The sequence below is a fragment of the Nanorana parkeri genome, unplaced genomic scaffold (genome assembly GCF_000935625.1).
Source record: "Nanorana parkeri isolate BGI_ZX_2015 unplaced genomic scaffold, ASM93562v1 scaffold410, whole genome shotgun sequence".
NCBI lineage: Eukaryota > Metazoa > Chordata > Amphibia > Anura > Dicroglossidae > Nanorana > Nanorana parkeri.
In genome coordinates this window covers 597,732-612,419 of record NW_017306678.1, presented here as the reverse complement: position 1 = coordinate 612,419, position 14,688 = coordinate 597,732, and the positions used below count along the sequence as shown (strand labels likewise).

Below are 14,688 nucleotides of genomic sequence, written 5' to 3'. Positions count from 1 at the left end.
CATTGGCCAGTGGGGAGGAGAGAAACGATCAGGAGGCCGAGAGCAGTATCATTGTTGTTGTCGCAGGTGGCTGAGCTCTCCTCCCACAGCTGTCACAGGAGGTAGTTCCAGCGGTGCTGGGGAGGAGTCAGCTATCAAATGAGACGAAGTTCTCCTCCCGCACCGCCAGCTCAGCCTTCTGCGACAGTGAGTCAGGATGGAGAGCGGGCACAAGCAGTCAGCGATAAGCTGGTCGCTGAGTGTTTGTAAATAATTGAGGACAAAGTATGTTTACTGTGTCCCCCAATTATGAATAAACAGGAAGTGCTCTACATCACTTCCTGTTCATTCATGATTGTGGACATGATAAACATATCTCCACAAGTTATGAATGAACAGGATCAATCAGTATAAAGGCTTCCTGTTCCTTAAATAACACGGGATGCAGAAAGAGATTAAGTACTGTGTCCTCAAGCTTTCTATTTTAAAAGCGAAATATCAGGAGTCTGTTTAGGCCCCTACTAATTCACAGAAGCCCCGGCAGTAAAGTTAGAAAAAAAAAAAGTTAGATAATATTTTTTGTTTTCGGCCTAACCATTTTCTTTTAAATTTTTGGTTTCAAAATTTCCTTTCAGTGCACCTCTATGCAAAACCCCTTTCCCTTTGTGCTAACAAACATTTTCCCTAACAAAGGCTGCAGCACATATATCAGATGCAGAAGAGTAGAGCTGAGCGGTGGTATGTTGTAACTGCCTTGACTATGCATGGGTTTTGCATTATCACTGACTCTATGGCTAAAAGAAGGAAGACACCGGCAGCAGGAGAAGCTTCAATGAAGAGGTTACCAGCGGCTGTGGGGCAGTGTAGGAATGCATAAAATGATCCTTACTGGGGCAAAGCTAATGCAGCTGTAAGTTTGCTATAATGTGCACGTATGTTGTATAAACGTGTATGTGCAACACAGCTATAGACAAGAACAGGCTGAACAATGGACTATGGTTTTCTTTCCATTGTGCCAACTATGCTAAAGCACGGAGAAATCAGATCACAGATAGTAATCTACCACTGGCCACACCAATTACAAACTAGTTGTTGAATCCCCTTTAAGATTTACTGACAATGATGTTGCAAGAAGACCTACCTGATGAAAATGAGGGTCCATTTACTCCACGATCGTTGGGTTGCATTGTTCACCGCAGTTGGAAGAATGCACCCCTTACAGATAGATGAAAAGTGGATTAATAACTTATCTAAAAAGCAGACATTTCTCTAAGAACCTCTAGTGGAAACCAACGGTTACAATAAACCCTGGTTAAGAAAGACTGCTCTAGAGTATCAGGACATGCCTGTGGGTGACTCAGCTCACCATTGCCTGCCTATACCTGTAAAGTTTTGGTAGAACAAACCATTTAAAGAGCACTTGTTATGAGAATATTGGAGCCTGGTCACCTCAAAAAGGCTAGCTGTCTGGATCTTGCTCTAATACTTTTTAGTTGCAGATCCAAGGGGGTCCCAACACACATTTAGTAAATAAAAGTCAGTGCTCATTTTGATTGTTCCAGATCAACATGACAGCCCTGGAATTATTTTTTCAAAGGAAAGGTCAGTAATGGCAGGCCACCGATCCTCTCATGACAGGTGTACTTTAAGTCCACAGTATTCTTTACTCAAGGAGACACAAGCCAGTTATTTTACTATACAGGAAAGGACTAACATTGAATTTAATCTTGGAGCCTTGACCCTTGGGCCGGAACAATACTGAAATTTCAAACTGCTACAATTTAGTTAGTTTTCAGTTCCCACACTACCAAAACGTTAATGGACAGTGAGGATCACTCTATAAACATAATAAAATGGTTAAAATAAAACCAAAACCATAAGAAAATGTTACATTTAGCAGAGGTCATGGCTAATCTCTTCTTATTGCATTCCCAATATACACAGTCACGTTATTTACATACTTTTTATTCTGATATTCCCTAAAAGGTTTGACTTTTAGCATATATGGAAATAAAACTATTACAAATGAAAACACGTCAGTGTGTTTTCTTTTACAAATTAAAAAGCCCTCCAGACAAAATTATATAAACAATTAGTTAGCCATATACGTTTCTGAAAAACAGTACACCAAGCAAGCTTGTTTCAAAAAACAAAAAATACTTAAAAAATGTACAATGAAGTTATTTAAATTCTTCAGTTTGACTTCCACAGCACAGATCAAAAACACAATGTATATGTCCAAACTAACTTGCTTCAGTGAAGCAATTTTTTGTTGATTAAAACTAGAAGCACATAAAAAAACCAAAACAGAAAAAAAAAACCAGGCCAAAAGGTGCAATGCTACAACAGCAACATTTTTTAAATATAAAACTAACAGCTCCTCCGAAAATTACATACAAATAATATACTTTTAGCATAAACAGATTACAAACTTATTGTATTTCCTAAAAATAAATCCAATTTAGTGGAATAGTAAAAATTAGACTTTAGGATAAGCCTAAGGGATGCAGATCAGTAAGAAGTCTTGGAAACTGGAACCCGTGTAAGACAGTCACGGAACGCTGGTGATAATAGAACAACTTGTTCTTCATTGCTGGTGGACTTCCTGACTTTTTCCAACTACAGCTCTAGACTTCCAAAACAATGATGGTAATATCTGATGCAATAAAAAAATAAATCTGATAAAAGAATTTCTCTCAAAATTAAAAAAGGTGTTGACTTGTGTCCTTTACCATCCCTTGTTTTTAGTCTACTCAGAGTTAGGTATTTTAGGGGTTAGCTAAAATACCTCCCTCTTCTGCCAGTATTTGTTGTCTGCTCACTGCTGTTCTGTTGGTCTAAGTCTGATAAGGATAATGGCTTTAGGTTAGCCCAAGGGTCCTCAAGCATGGATGGTCTGTAATAGTTTTCCACATCATTAGACACTCTTTTCTCTCTGCCATGCGCTGTACCGTATGGTGTAGATGTCCTGGGAGAACCCTTCGAAAGAAAATCATCAGGTAAACAAATATTCAATATAAGTCCTCCAATTTTAGAAAATTGTTATAGTCAATTGTTATATGTACGATTTCAAACATTTGTACCCGCCATCTCCCTAATTAGAAAAGTAACCATTAAATTAAGCAAATGTAGAGACAGAAATGTTTTGTGCATTTTTGTGGTAAAACATAAATAAATATTTAGTCAAAGAATCGGATGATCATCTTTATTAACATAATACATTTAGCAATTGTACACAATGTAAAATTAGAAAACGAGAACTGCCACCTGTAATTATCCCAAAATTGGATGTTGTAATAGGATCAGTGGAATATTCACAAGTTATTTTTTGTCTTACCTATCCTGGTCCTCATTACTGTCTAGACAAGTAGAAAGTAGTACAGCCTAAGCATTATTAGCACAAGGTAGGTTATCGCTGCCCATACATATTAGAAGATTGATTCACTGGCTATCAAACCGCGAGATGGCTATTTGTTTATGCATACCCATATACTGTGTACCTATCAAAAGGCAGTTAAATCGTGTTAAAAAAGCCAAAATTACCTTTCGAAACCAGTCAAAATTTCTGCTATAAAACATGCACTTGTACTTTTATACAGCGTTTAAAATATAACTCCACTTTTCTTTGGAAAATTGCAGATTGCGGAGTCCAACCTGTTGCTTTTCAGTTGAAACAGACACATATATTCCACCCATTTCCTCATTTTAAGGCTGGCTTCACATTTGTGATCCTATCACGGGCTACAATGTGACCAGACAGGTTAGCTAAAAGAGTATTATGAAGATACTCACCTATTTTGCACATTTTCGTGACATGAATAAGAAGATCTAGACCTTTGTAACATAGTTGGTCTCCATACAGCTGTTTACAATCCATTTACACTAATGCGGTATGTTAAACGGCACATTATGCCGCCTTATGTTATTCCGAACGACACCAATACATGACATGTGCATTTCCACAACACGATAGTGTGAAGGAGTCCTTAATCTCTGACCTGGAGAAGCCTGGGTCTAGGATGTAGATCATCCCCAGGCTCATCACAACAGACTAGCCATCCAATGCCAGCATTTGAGCCAAATCATCTCTGAATTCATGCTGACATTGTCTTTTCTTCTAGAAGGTGGCTGCTTTTGTTTCCCATGGTTCCTGTGTGTGTTATAAAGTAGCCACCGCTCCAATTGACTCCTGTGATGGACTACAATCTCATGTTTAGTTTACTAATTTGTAATTAATTTATAGTCTATCACAGGAGCGAGCTGGGAGTGGTGACTACTTTACAACACACAGGGACCATGAAGAACAAAAAGTAGCCATCCTCCAGAAGGAAGGACAGTGTCGGCACCGATTCAGAGATGATTTGAGGCTCTACAGCCGAGTGATACACAAATAAAGGTACATTTTTGTTAAAAGTTAAAAGGTACTTAAATGTATTTAATATGGAAGCACCGATACCGAGTATTTGGGCGAGTACTCGTCCAAATGCTCCGATGCCCGATACCAGGAAGCGAGTCATTACACGCTGCCCGGCTTCCCGATTGGCTAGAAAGCCGGCTCCATGTTTTCACGTCACCTAGTTACGGGAAGCATGGGGACAGCTTCCCTGCTAATCAGGAAGCCAGGTGGTGAGTCATTACACACCGTCTGCCTTCCTTAATGGAACTTCCCAGGCCATCAGGAAGCCGGTGTAAAGACTCGCCACCCAGCTTCCCGATTAGCAGGGAAGTTGTCCCCATGCTTCTCGTCACTAGGTGACGAGAAAGCACGGAGCCGGCTTTCTGGCCAATCAGAAAGCCGGCGCCGTGTAATGACGCAGCGCCCGGCCTCCTGCTCCCGCGTCATGAGGTGACAAGGTAGCATGAAGCTGGCTTCCCGGCCCATCAGAAAGCTAGTCAGTGAGTCATTACAAGTTATCGTCACAAGTGACGAGGGAGCATGAAGCCGGCTTTCCGGCCATTCAGGAAGCCGAACAGCGTGTAATGACTTGCTTGCCGGCTTCCTGATACCGGAAGTATTTGGCTAGGCATCGGAACGAGTACTCGCCCAAATACTCGGCATCGATACTAGTATCGGTGCATCCCTACTTTAAATGTATTAAACTATAGTTAGGCTTCAAAAGCCCTGTCTGAACACTTAATATCACCCCTTTTGGGTGTGTAACAAGTTCATTTGATAGCCTACCCCCTCTACTGATGATATACTGTGAAGTCACTCCTGAAGACAGAAGATGCCAATACACTATAAAAGCTGCCCGGAGACAAAGTGATCATCAACTCCTCCAAAAAATAATCTCATGCCCGGGGATAGATACAGACTGACAATCATAGTGGAGGAAGTTATCACAGAAGTGAGAAAACCTTGCCCATTCATTATTGTTTCTTCCGAGATAAGTTGCACTGGGACTGTTTACAATAAACACGTGCCACAACGCTCTCTTAATTATTCCTACATTGGAACAATTGTTTATCCTCATTGTTATTCCGGGAGCTGGATTTAAAGAAGAATTTGAAAGTGTTTGGGCTGTGCCGCCACAAAAAAGCATCTGCAGATATCTATGGCCATGTACTCTTTCTCATAACACATTGCTGAAGTTTGAATAGATTTGGAGATGCATGCATATCACCTAAGTTTACAGATCCTTATTAGTATTTGCTTTAGTAATTATTTAGTATTAAACTCTTAAAATGTTTGTCAATAATGAATCCAGATCAAACTTAGTCCAGTAAACTATTCCTAAAATTATAAAGCTGGGCAGAGTTCTGCTTCTCAGCTAGATCAAGTGGCGGGAATGCTGGGGAAAAAGCATGTGCCCAGCGTATAGCTGAGCAGATGGTTTATAAATCATCCCCTTATTATTCAGTAAAAGTATCACACACACACACACACACACACACACACACTACCTGTCTGCTGCTTCAACACATTTCCTGTCTGGGAGTGTGCACACCTAAAATCAGTACTAATCTTTGGGAACAACCTACCCATCATACTGTAGCATAAGAGCACGTGTGCCCCCACATTAATCACATTTTCAGATGCGAGGATGTTGCTTGCGCGGATGTCCTGTAACCTGATGCTGGGAGCGAGCATGCAAAGTTGGCTACCACTGGCCACCATAGGACCCTGGAAGGGAAAGGAGCCACCCTAAGGGCTTCATGCACACATTCGTATTAAAATATTCCCATCTATACTGAATATGTGTGCCAGAAGCAGGCAGAAAATCTAGCATAAAAAAATTGCACATTGCTGCTCACGTTAATGAGCATGTGCGAATAAACTCATTCAGTTGACTAGAATATTCCATAATTCTAGCCACTAGAATGTATTTATCTGCAGATATGTGTCAATTATGCCAGTAAGCACCTCTCTCTTTATATGCAGGTTTGGGGTATTTTTCTTTTTACTACTGAACTCCCAAAAAACAGATCTAAAATGCCACAATGTGTATGAACACATTGGCTGAAATAGAGCTGCGTTTATAGACATATATAAAAACACTCAACACATGCAAAGCCACACAATGAAAATTTGGGCTTTCCCAGTACTTAGGACTACACAGCTGGGTGCATGCAGCCACCCATAGACATGAATGGCTGTATACGGGTATACGTCAGTACTCATAAAAGCATACGGATGTATTGCCTGAGCACAAAGTCTATGTTCAAGAAATGTAGCCGTATGCTATATGCAAATTTACCCATATACAGCAATTAATGACTATGGGCAGCTGTGTAGTCACGGGCGCAAAAAAAAAAGAAAAGCTGCATTTATGATGTAAGCTCCTAAACACTCCTGCCTGACTGCTTCAAGTGGTCTGCGTGTATGAGGCATATTAGAAGGTGGGGCTAACCCTTATGGACCATTCACACCACCTGCGCTGGAGCTGCGATAGCCATTCTTTTCAGTGCCGCCCCAATACAAGACATTAGGGCTTGGTTGTGACGGGAACACGGTGCTGTGCAATGACAAAAGTACGGCATGCTGTACTTTTATTCAGCGCAGCGGGATGCAACGCAGTTCAAGCACCTCTCACCCGTGACATTTCAATAAAGTTCTAACAAGCTAAATGTACACAGTGTGGTGCGCTGCGATCAGCACAATGCCTGCGCAGCCTCTGGTGTGAATGGGCCCTAAGGGAAACATCTCATTCAGGAGGAAAGCAGAACATTGAAAAGCATCATGAGACAGTAGTGGTGACATGAGCAGTAAGAAGAAACAAATGTGGGCTTCTATTACTTATGATGCGATACTGTTGCAGGATCTTCCGAATGAATTGGGGTGATCAGGGCCCCAGTGGCAGGGCAGGCTGCCTTCCCTCCCACCCTATTACCTGGTAGTTGGCGGCGGGCCTGGGAGAGTATCCTCGGGCGTTGTGCTGCTGGTAATGGTTTCCTCCTCCTGGAGACTTGCTGTACGGTGACAGGTTATAGCGAGGACTGGCTCTTCGGGGTGGGGTATTACCTGGAGACTGACCGCCGTACCAGCCCCCGTACGGGTTCTGAGAAGGCGAAGAGCGCGGAGATTGTCCTCCCCCGCTCCCGTACGGCCTGGGAGGCCGCTGGCCGTAATTTGGCGTGTGCGGGCTCCCGTAGCCCCAGGGTGGCAGTGGCGGAGGAAGCATGGGGCTCCCGGAGCCTAACGGCCCTGGGCTGCGGAACGAACCCGGGCTTCCTTCACCACCACCGCTTCCACAAGGGTTGGGGGAGCGAAAATTCGGTCTGTACATCGTTAAAAGCCTCCGTCCCTAATGTGATATCGATTCGAAACTAGCGCTCTGTGTTGTAAAGATCTTACACCCAGTACAAGCAGCGTACCTAACAGAGAGGAAGTTCCGTCTTGTGCCACATTACCAGTTCCGGAGAGCGAAACAGTTCCTCGCTTAAACGTTCCTATTGCTTACTCGCACCTACCAATGATCATTTGCAACTTGGCTGTAACCCATTAAGTAGAATGGTTGTGGGTTGGTTTTGTATTAGTTTACTTTGTATTAGTTTATAAGTCTTTAAAACAGTGTGTGTTATGCTAGTAAATGTGGCTCATCCCGAGTGATTATAGCCTAATAGGGGTGGTTAAAGAGACCCTGTGGTCCAGACCATTGATTTCAGCAAAAATCTTTCCAAGAGATTATATGTACATATACATTGTATGTTACCCTAAAATAAATGATTCTATCTATGTGTCTGTGTGTCCATGTGGATGTATGTATATATATATATATATATAATGTATATGTAGCTTGTTCTTTTTTATTTCTGAGGCCCTAATTTACCTGCAAATGGGACTGATTGCATAAGTTTTAAAAACTCCTTTGTGAGACTCATGTGGTCTGCGGGCAGGAGCCGCTGTACAATACAATGACAGTTTGCAGGCTGTCCGCAAAAAAAAAAAAAAAATACATGTTGGTGAGCGCACCAACAGTTTGCGTCCAGGTGAAGTCATCCACAGGTAATAGCATGTCCGTTAACCTGCGAACAGTCCGGCCTTTGAATAGCTGTGGGCACTGCCAGATGTTGCTTCTCTTACCTGCAGCAGATTGCATGAGTCTCATGAAGGAATTTGTAAGAAGCAGCAATCCTACCCCATTCACAGGTGCGTAAAAATATAACATGAACTAAACCACATCCCCTTTTTATCTTGGTCTTAACAAATGTATTATCACCTTCTTCCATTTAGAATGAATGATGTGCAGGAGTTCACCAAGCCTGCAAAAAACTATGACTGATACACCCTCCTCTTGGCCCAATCAGTGTGGCACAAGGATTCCCCACCCCTTTGTCAGATGTAGCTGTGAGGTGGGGAATGCCCCCGCTGGAGCTGATTGGCACAGGGTAGGTGAAAATTTTGTCTGGATGAACCCACTCATCACTATTTAGAACTAATGTGCTGATCGCAGTGCAATGCACACTACATACATGTACTGTGAACAGTGCTACTGGCACTATATGATAAAATACTTCCTGATGCGGGATTCCTTATTGATACAAATCTGAGTACACGTCCGCATATATTCATTTGGTGAAATGTGATGACGTGGCGAAACAAAAATGCAGTACGTCTTTACCATGTAGACACACTTCCCATGTTTTATTGCTTTAAACACCCTACAAGTACAGAAGAATACCTGTTGATCGACCACAAATGTAGAAATGTACTCCGCTCCTACGTTCTGTTGTGGGCTGGCGACACACAACAGTTTTGTAAATCGAGTGCCCTACCTAGTTGTCTTTTAGCTAAACTACTGAAACCCACCCACATTTCCATTTCCTCAACATAGACACTTATCATTCTGTAGTAAAAATTGTAATTATTATTATATTATATAGGATTTTTATAGCGCCAACAGTTTGCGCAGCGCTTTACAATATAAGGAAGACATTACAATCACAATACAATTCAAGATAAGATGGTAAGGAGGACCCTGCCCATGAGGGCTTACAATCTAATTGGGGGGTAATTATACCAGACAGCTCTGAATTTTTCTGACAAGATCACCATGTATTTTGTTGCCCCTATTGAACAGACAAAAGAAAACGGTTTCACTTGTATATTTAACAGACTAAAAGGTAGCAAACAACAGAATGGTTATGGTTTGCCCTTTCCCTGCCACCTACGTAAAGCTTATGTCAGCAGCAGCACCACCGACATGTATGGATGCTAAAGCAACCAGAGTTTGCATATTTTCTCCACAGACTGTTGGCTTTCTTGTGGAAGTGATTCTACATGTAATGTGTAACAGTAATATACCCCCCTCCCCCACATTGTGTTCTGGGCTCACTTGTCTCTCCTGGGTGCCTGGGGCCACTATGGCGGGTGTCAGGATGCAGAGAACGGCAGGAGACTAACAAAAATCTATTCACTGATCGCCCTTGTGCAGGATGATACCGGAAGCGGTCAGCCCTGGTTACTTCCAGGTTTGGTGTTGTCATTTCCTTGCCTCAGTGGTCAGGAAAGAAACTAGAGGTTGCGGCGAGTAATTAGATACCAAACATGTCAAGCTTTAAAATCTTGCGCCCCTGGGAAATGGCGAAAAACGACTGTACCCAAAACTGTCCATAGTTATCATGTCATCAGTTTGGTGAATTCACACCAGATGCTTTGGGACTGCACTGGTTGTTTTTTCAACGCTGCGGATGGACACCATTCACACCACCGTGTTGCAGTTGGAACGTAGTGGTGGGTGCTAAAGAAAAGTACTGCATGCAGTCCTTTTTTTCAGCGCAGCGTGATCCGACGTGGAACTAAGTGACAAAGAGGCACGTGCATCCTAGCAACAAAGCACACTAGGTGGCAAAGAGCCTTTGTTGCTAGGATGTAAGGCGTTGTCTGCATCCTAGCAACAAAGGCCACTAGGCACCTCAAGCCAACTGCATCCTAGTAAGGCAGGATGCTAGCAGGCAGGAGCCTTTGTCGCTAGGATGAAGGTGGCTCCATTACAGTGCATTTGATCGATACCCATGTAAGCACAATCATTTCCATACGCATGGCGTAAAATATGGTCATATGCAGCACCTCAGACGCAGATTTTTCTATTTTGCCGTTACAGATCTAGGCCCAGAGAAAAAAATATTCACATTTTATAGGGCCTGTTAACACCTGTGCGCGGCGCTAACACACATGCAGTCTGTGTGCGTTGCGTTATGAGATCCATTTCTTTTTGAGTGGGCCATAATGTACCAATTTTCATAACGCTGCGACCGTTCACACCTATGCACTTCGGTAACACACATGCAGTCTATGCACACTGCGTTATGAAGTCCGTTTCTTTTGAGTGGGCCATAATGTACCAATTTTTTTTAACGCAACAACCGTTCACACCTGTGTGCTGCGGTAACACACATGCAGTCTATGCGTGCTGCGTTATGAAGTCCATTTCTTTTGAGTGGGCCATAAAGTACCAATTTTCTTAACGCAACAATCATTTTCATCTATGCACTACAATGTACGTGCACTGCGTTGGTGCGTTATTCAAAATAGCTACGTAACGCACTTCAGTACATGCATTGCTGCGTGATTGCAGAAATGCAGAGTGTGAAAGGACCCTTACATGCCTGTGTGTGAGTGAGAGAGTGTTTATGAGTCCAGCATTATATTGAACACACGTCATGCAGACAGTTCTCCAGGCTATTATCACTTGATCGCTGTACAGCCTCGTCACACGTACAGAGCCCCATGCCTGGAAATCAATAACAGGCCTGGAGGTCAATGTCCCTCCTCCGCCCCGCCCCCAGCTCTCGGCCCCGCCCCCAGCTCAGGACTCCCGTGTGTCCCGGGAGAAGTGGCTGTAGTGTGGTGTCGGGTGCTGTGCTGCGCTGTCTCCGGGGTTCACGTTTATATCTATCATTATAAATCATGTACGTCGCTGCTCGACTTATGGAGGCCTTGAGGAGGAGCAATATAGGGGCGAGGAGGTGTGGAGCCTCCCCCTTCATAACCTCCCCCTTCAGCCAGCGGAGGGGGGTCTTCCAGAGAGGTATAATGACACCCGTCCTGTCTACGGAGATGAGTTTATTGGCACAGTGTCAGGGCAGCAGGATGTTCATTCCAGAATTATATAGGAAGCTGGTCACACACTATGCAATCTGATCGTACTGTCTACTGTATACTCAACATACACCTCCAATCTAATTGTACAAGCTCCTTTAGGGTCACCATACACATTACAAGCTGACCGTACAATCATTGTACAATCAAATTCTACTATAGATCAGTTTATATTCAGCCAAGCCGCCCTTGCACTACATACTTATTGGTAGATCTAAGGGAGATTGTACAATCAGATTGTAACGTGTGTGCTGAGCTTTTGACCTACCAATACGTTTGCAGTGCAAGTGCCTGCCTGATTGGATGCCAATTGATTGGATAGATGAGGTCGGTCCTCATATTACTGTACATAGATTTGATAAATCTAACATTGGATGTGCAAAGATTGAACCGTGTAGGTAACCCTGGCTCTTCAGATGTGGTGCAACTACAAATCCCATGAGGCTTTGCAAGACTCTTGACAGCCACAGACATGACTCCATGAGGCAGAGGCATGATGGGATTTGTAGTTGGACCACAGCTGGAGGGCCGAAGTTTTCCTATCCTTGCTATAGAAGATTATACAGAAATTGTACAATGTGATTGTATGGTGTATGGCCGGCTTAAGGCAGATGATGTGTTTATTGCATTAACCACTTGCTGTCCGGGGCATTTTCTTACTATTTGCACACACATGATAAAATATAGATTTTTGGCTAGAAAACAGCTTCAGACCCCCAAACAATGATATCTTTTCTGAAAGCAGAGGCCCTGTAGAATAAAAAAATGCTAGTTGAAATTTTTTATGTCGCATGATATTTGCGCAAATGTTTATCAAACCAGTAATTTTAGGAAAAAGTAAACTAAATTAAACTTTAGTGCACAGAAACAGAATATAATCCACAATTTTTTGGTAAAATATGAAAGATGGGGTCACGTCGGGTAAATGGATACCAAACATGTCAAGTCTTAAAATTGTATTCGCCCGTGAAGCCGAGAAAAACTGCCATACCCAAAATTTCCCATAGGGAACTCTTTAAATGCTTTTACCGCTCATCAGTTTAGTGCTAACAGGCGGGGACTTTAAAAAACGTTTTTTTGCTTTTTTTACATTTTTCTAATTAAATTACTTTAATTTTTATAACTTTATCTTTTTTTTTTTTTTACACTAACCCTATTGCTATTACATAGGGGCTAACAAGCACCCTATGTAATAGCAGATAGGGTGTGACAGGTCCTCTTAATGGAGACATCAGGGGTCTTTCAGACCCCCTAATGTCACCTAGGGGCCCTAAAGCAGCATGAAGAAACTCAGATCTGCTTCCCCAGCTTCTTGTCCTGGCTCTAAGAGCCGGAGACTGTAAGCCCTCGTTCACACTAGAACGTTTTGTAGCGCGTTCTACGCTCGACGAACGCTCTACAAAACGCTCAAAAATATAAATCCCATTGCATTCAATGGTCTCGTTCCCACCTTGGCGTATTTCCGCCCATCCCTAACGCGCTACAAAACGGCCCACGCCTGAAAAGGTACAGGTACTACTTTGGGCCGTTTTGTTGCGCGTTTCCATTGGGATACAGCCAAGTAGCCTTCGGAAACGCGCGTTTGTCGCGCGACTTTTTTACTGCGAATCGCGGTAAAAAAACGCGCGACGGTCGCGCATATGCAATACGCCTAGGTGTGAACGAGACCTAAGAGTGATGCGGGAAGTGATGTAATACACATCACTTCCGGTCCAGTGATCGGAAGAGAGATCAGCTGCTGGAAGCCGTTGAATCTCTCTCCGATCGTTGGGGGAGACCCGCCGAACCAGTCCCGGGTGCCGCACGGGGACAGCGGAGCCCGGGGAAACCAATGGTGACCCCGGCCGTGAGGGGGAGGGCCCCGCACGATACAAACGAATCGGCTACTGTTCGGACGCCGGATCGCTTGTACATTAAGCCCCCATTCACACCTAGGCGTATTGTAATATGCGCGTCTGTTGCGCGTTTTTTTTACCGCGATTTGCGGGAAAACGCGCGCCGGTCGCGCGATTCCGAAGGCTACTTGGCTGTATCCCAATGGAAAACGCCCTACAAAACAGCCCAAAGTAGTCCCGGGAGCTTTTCAGGCGTGGGCCGTTTTGTAGGGCGTTAGGGACGGGCGGAAATACGCCAAGGTGGGAACGAGGGCATTGACTACAATGCAATTTATATTTTTGACCGTTTTGTAGAGCGTTCGTCGAGCGTAGAACGCCCTGCAAAACGGTCAGGTGTGAACGAGGCCTAACAGCCATCGCTGGCTGTTAAAAATGACACCAAGAACACGGCTGTTGTTCTCGTTTTAACCTCCTCTGTGGGCCGCCGTCTATAAACATTAAACTTTAACCCCCCCAATTACAATAAGTTTGAGATATGTGACACATATGTACTTCCTATGTAGCCTGTAACCCTAGAGTGGTGACAATGGTAGTTGGCAGTTTCCCTTTATGGCAGGAGTAGGCAACTTCAGCCCTTCAGCTGTGGTGAAACTACAAATCCCATCAGGCCTCTGCTTCCAGGAGTCATTCCTGTGGTTGTCAGTGTCTTGCAATGCCCCATGGGATTTGTAGTGTTGATACATTCCTACCCCTGGTCTATGGGGTTACAAAACAAGAAGCCAGATGTGTTCTGCAAACATTGACTTAGGTATCCTAATAAAACATATATTTTGTAACCCCCATGTCAGAAAATGGAATTAGGGTACATCAGTCATTTGCCTAAGGTCTACCATACACTACAGCAGGGTTAGGCAACTCCGGCCCTCCAGCTGTTGTGGAACTACAAGTCCCATGAGGCATTGCAAGACTGCCAGTTACAGGCATGACTCCCAGAGGCAGAGGCATATTGGGATTTGTAGTTAAAGCACCCCTGGAGGGCCGGATTTGCCCGCTCCTGCACTAACTGACTGCAAAATATTTGTTTTACTTGCTGGGAGCAATAAGCAGCCTACTATTGGATATTTCAAATTGCAATAGTCAATAACAAGCTGGCTATTGCACCCGCCCACTGCTTGCTGTAAACCGGCAGATGAGGGACCTGAAGGAGGAAGTTCTCCATCAGGTCCTCCTCTGCTGATTGACATCAGGCAGTGGGCAGGTGCAATAGCCAGCCAGCTATTGGCTATTGCATTTTAAAATATCAAAAAGCAGACTGGGTATGGCACCCAGCCT

The 14,688-nt window shown here is 43.6% G+C and overlaps 2 protein-coding genes across 3 annotated transcripts in view; one reads left to right on the top strand and one right to left on the bottom strand.

Moving 5' to 3' along the window:
* Window positions 1–2,305: 2,305 nt before the first annotated feature.
* Window positions 2,306–7,828, bottom strand: MPLKIP (M-phase specific PLK1 interacting protein). The gene is made up of 2 exons (XM_018559660.1): window positions 7,311–7,828; window positions 2,306–2,958 (listed from the first exon to the last, which is right to left on the bottom strand). The coding sequence occupies exons 1-2, from the start codon at window positions 7,704–7,706 to the stop codon at window positions 2,755–2,757; spliced, it is 600 nt and encodes a 199-aa protein (XP_018415162.1). The 5' UTR covers window positions 7,707–7,828; the 3' UTR covers window positions 2,306–2,754.
* A 3,421-nt stretch (window positions 7,829–11,249) lies between these two features.
* SUGCT (succinyl-CoA:glutarate-CoA transferase) overlaps window positions 11,250–14,688 on the top strand; it is a 580,716-nt gene continuing 577,277 nt past the window's right edge. For both annotated transcript variants that reach the window (XM_018559667.1, XM_018559666.1), the window contains exon 1: window positions 11,250–11,450. In XM_018559667.1, the coding sequence (XP_018415169.1) occupies window positions 11,330–11,450 (121 nt within the window). In that variant the 5' untranslated portion in view covers window positions 11,250–11,329. The remainder of the gene's footprint in view (window positions 11,451–14,688) is intronic.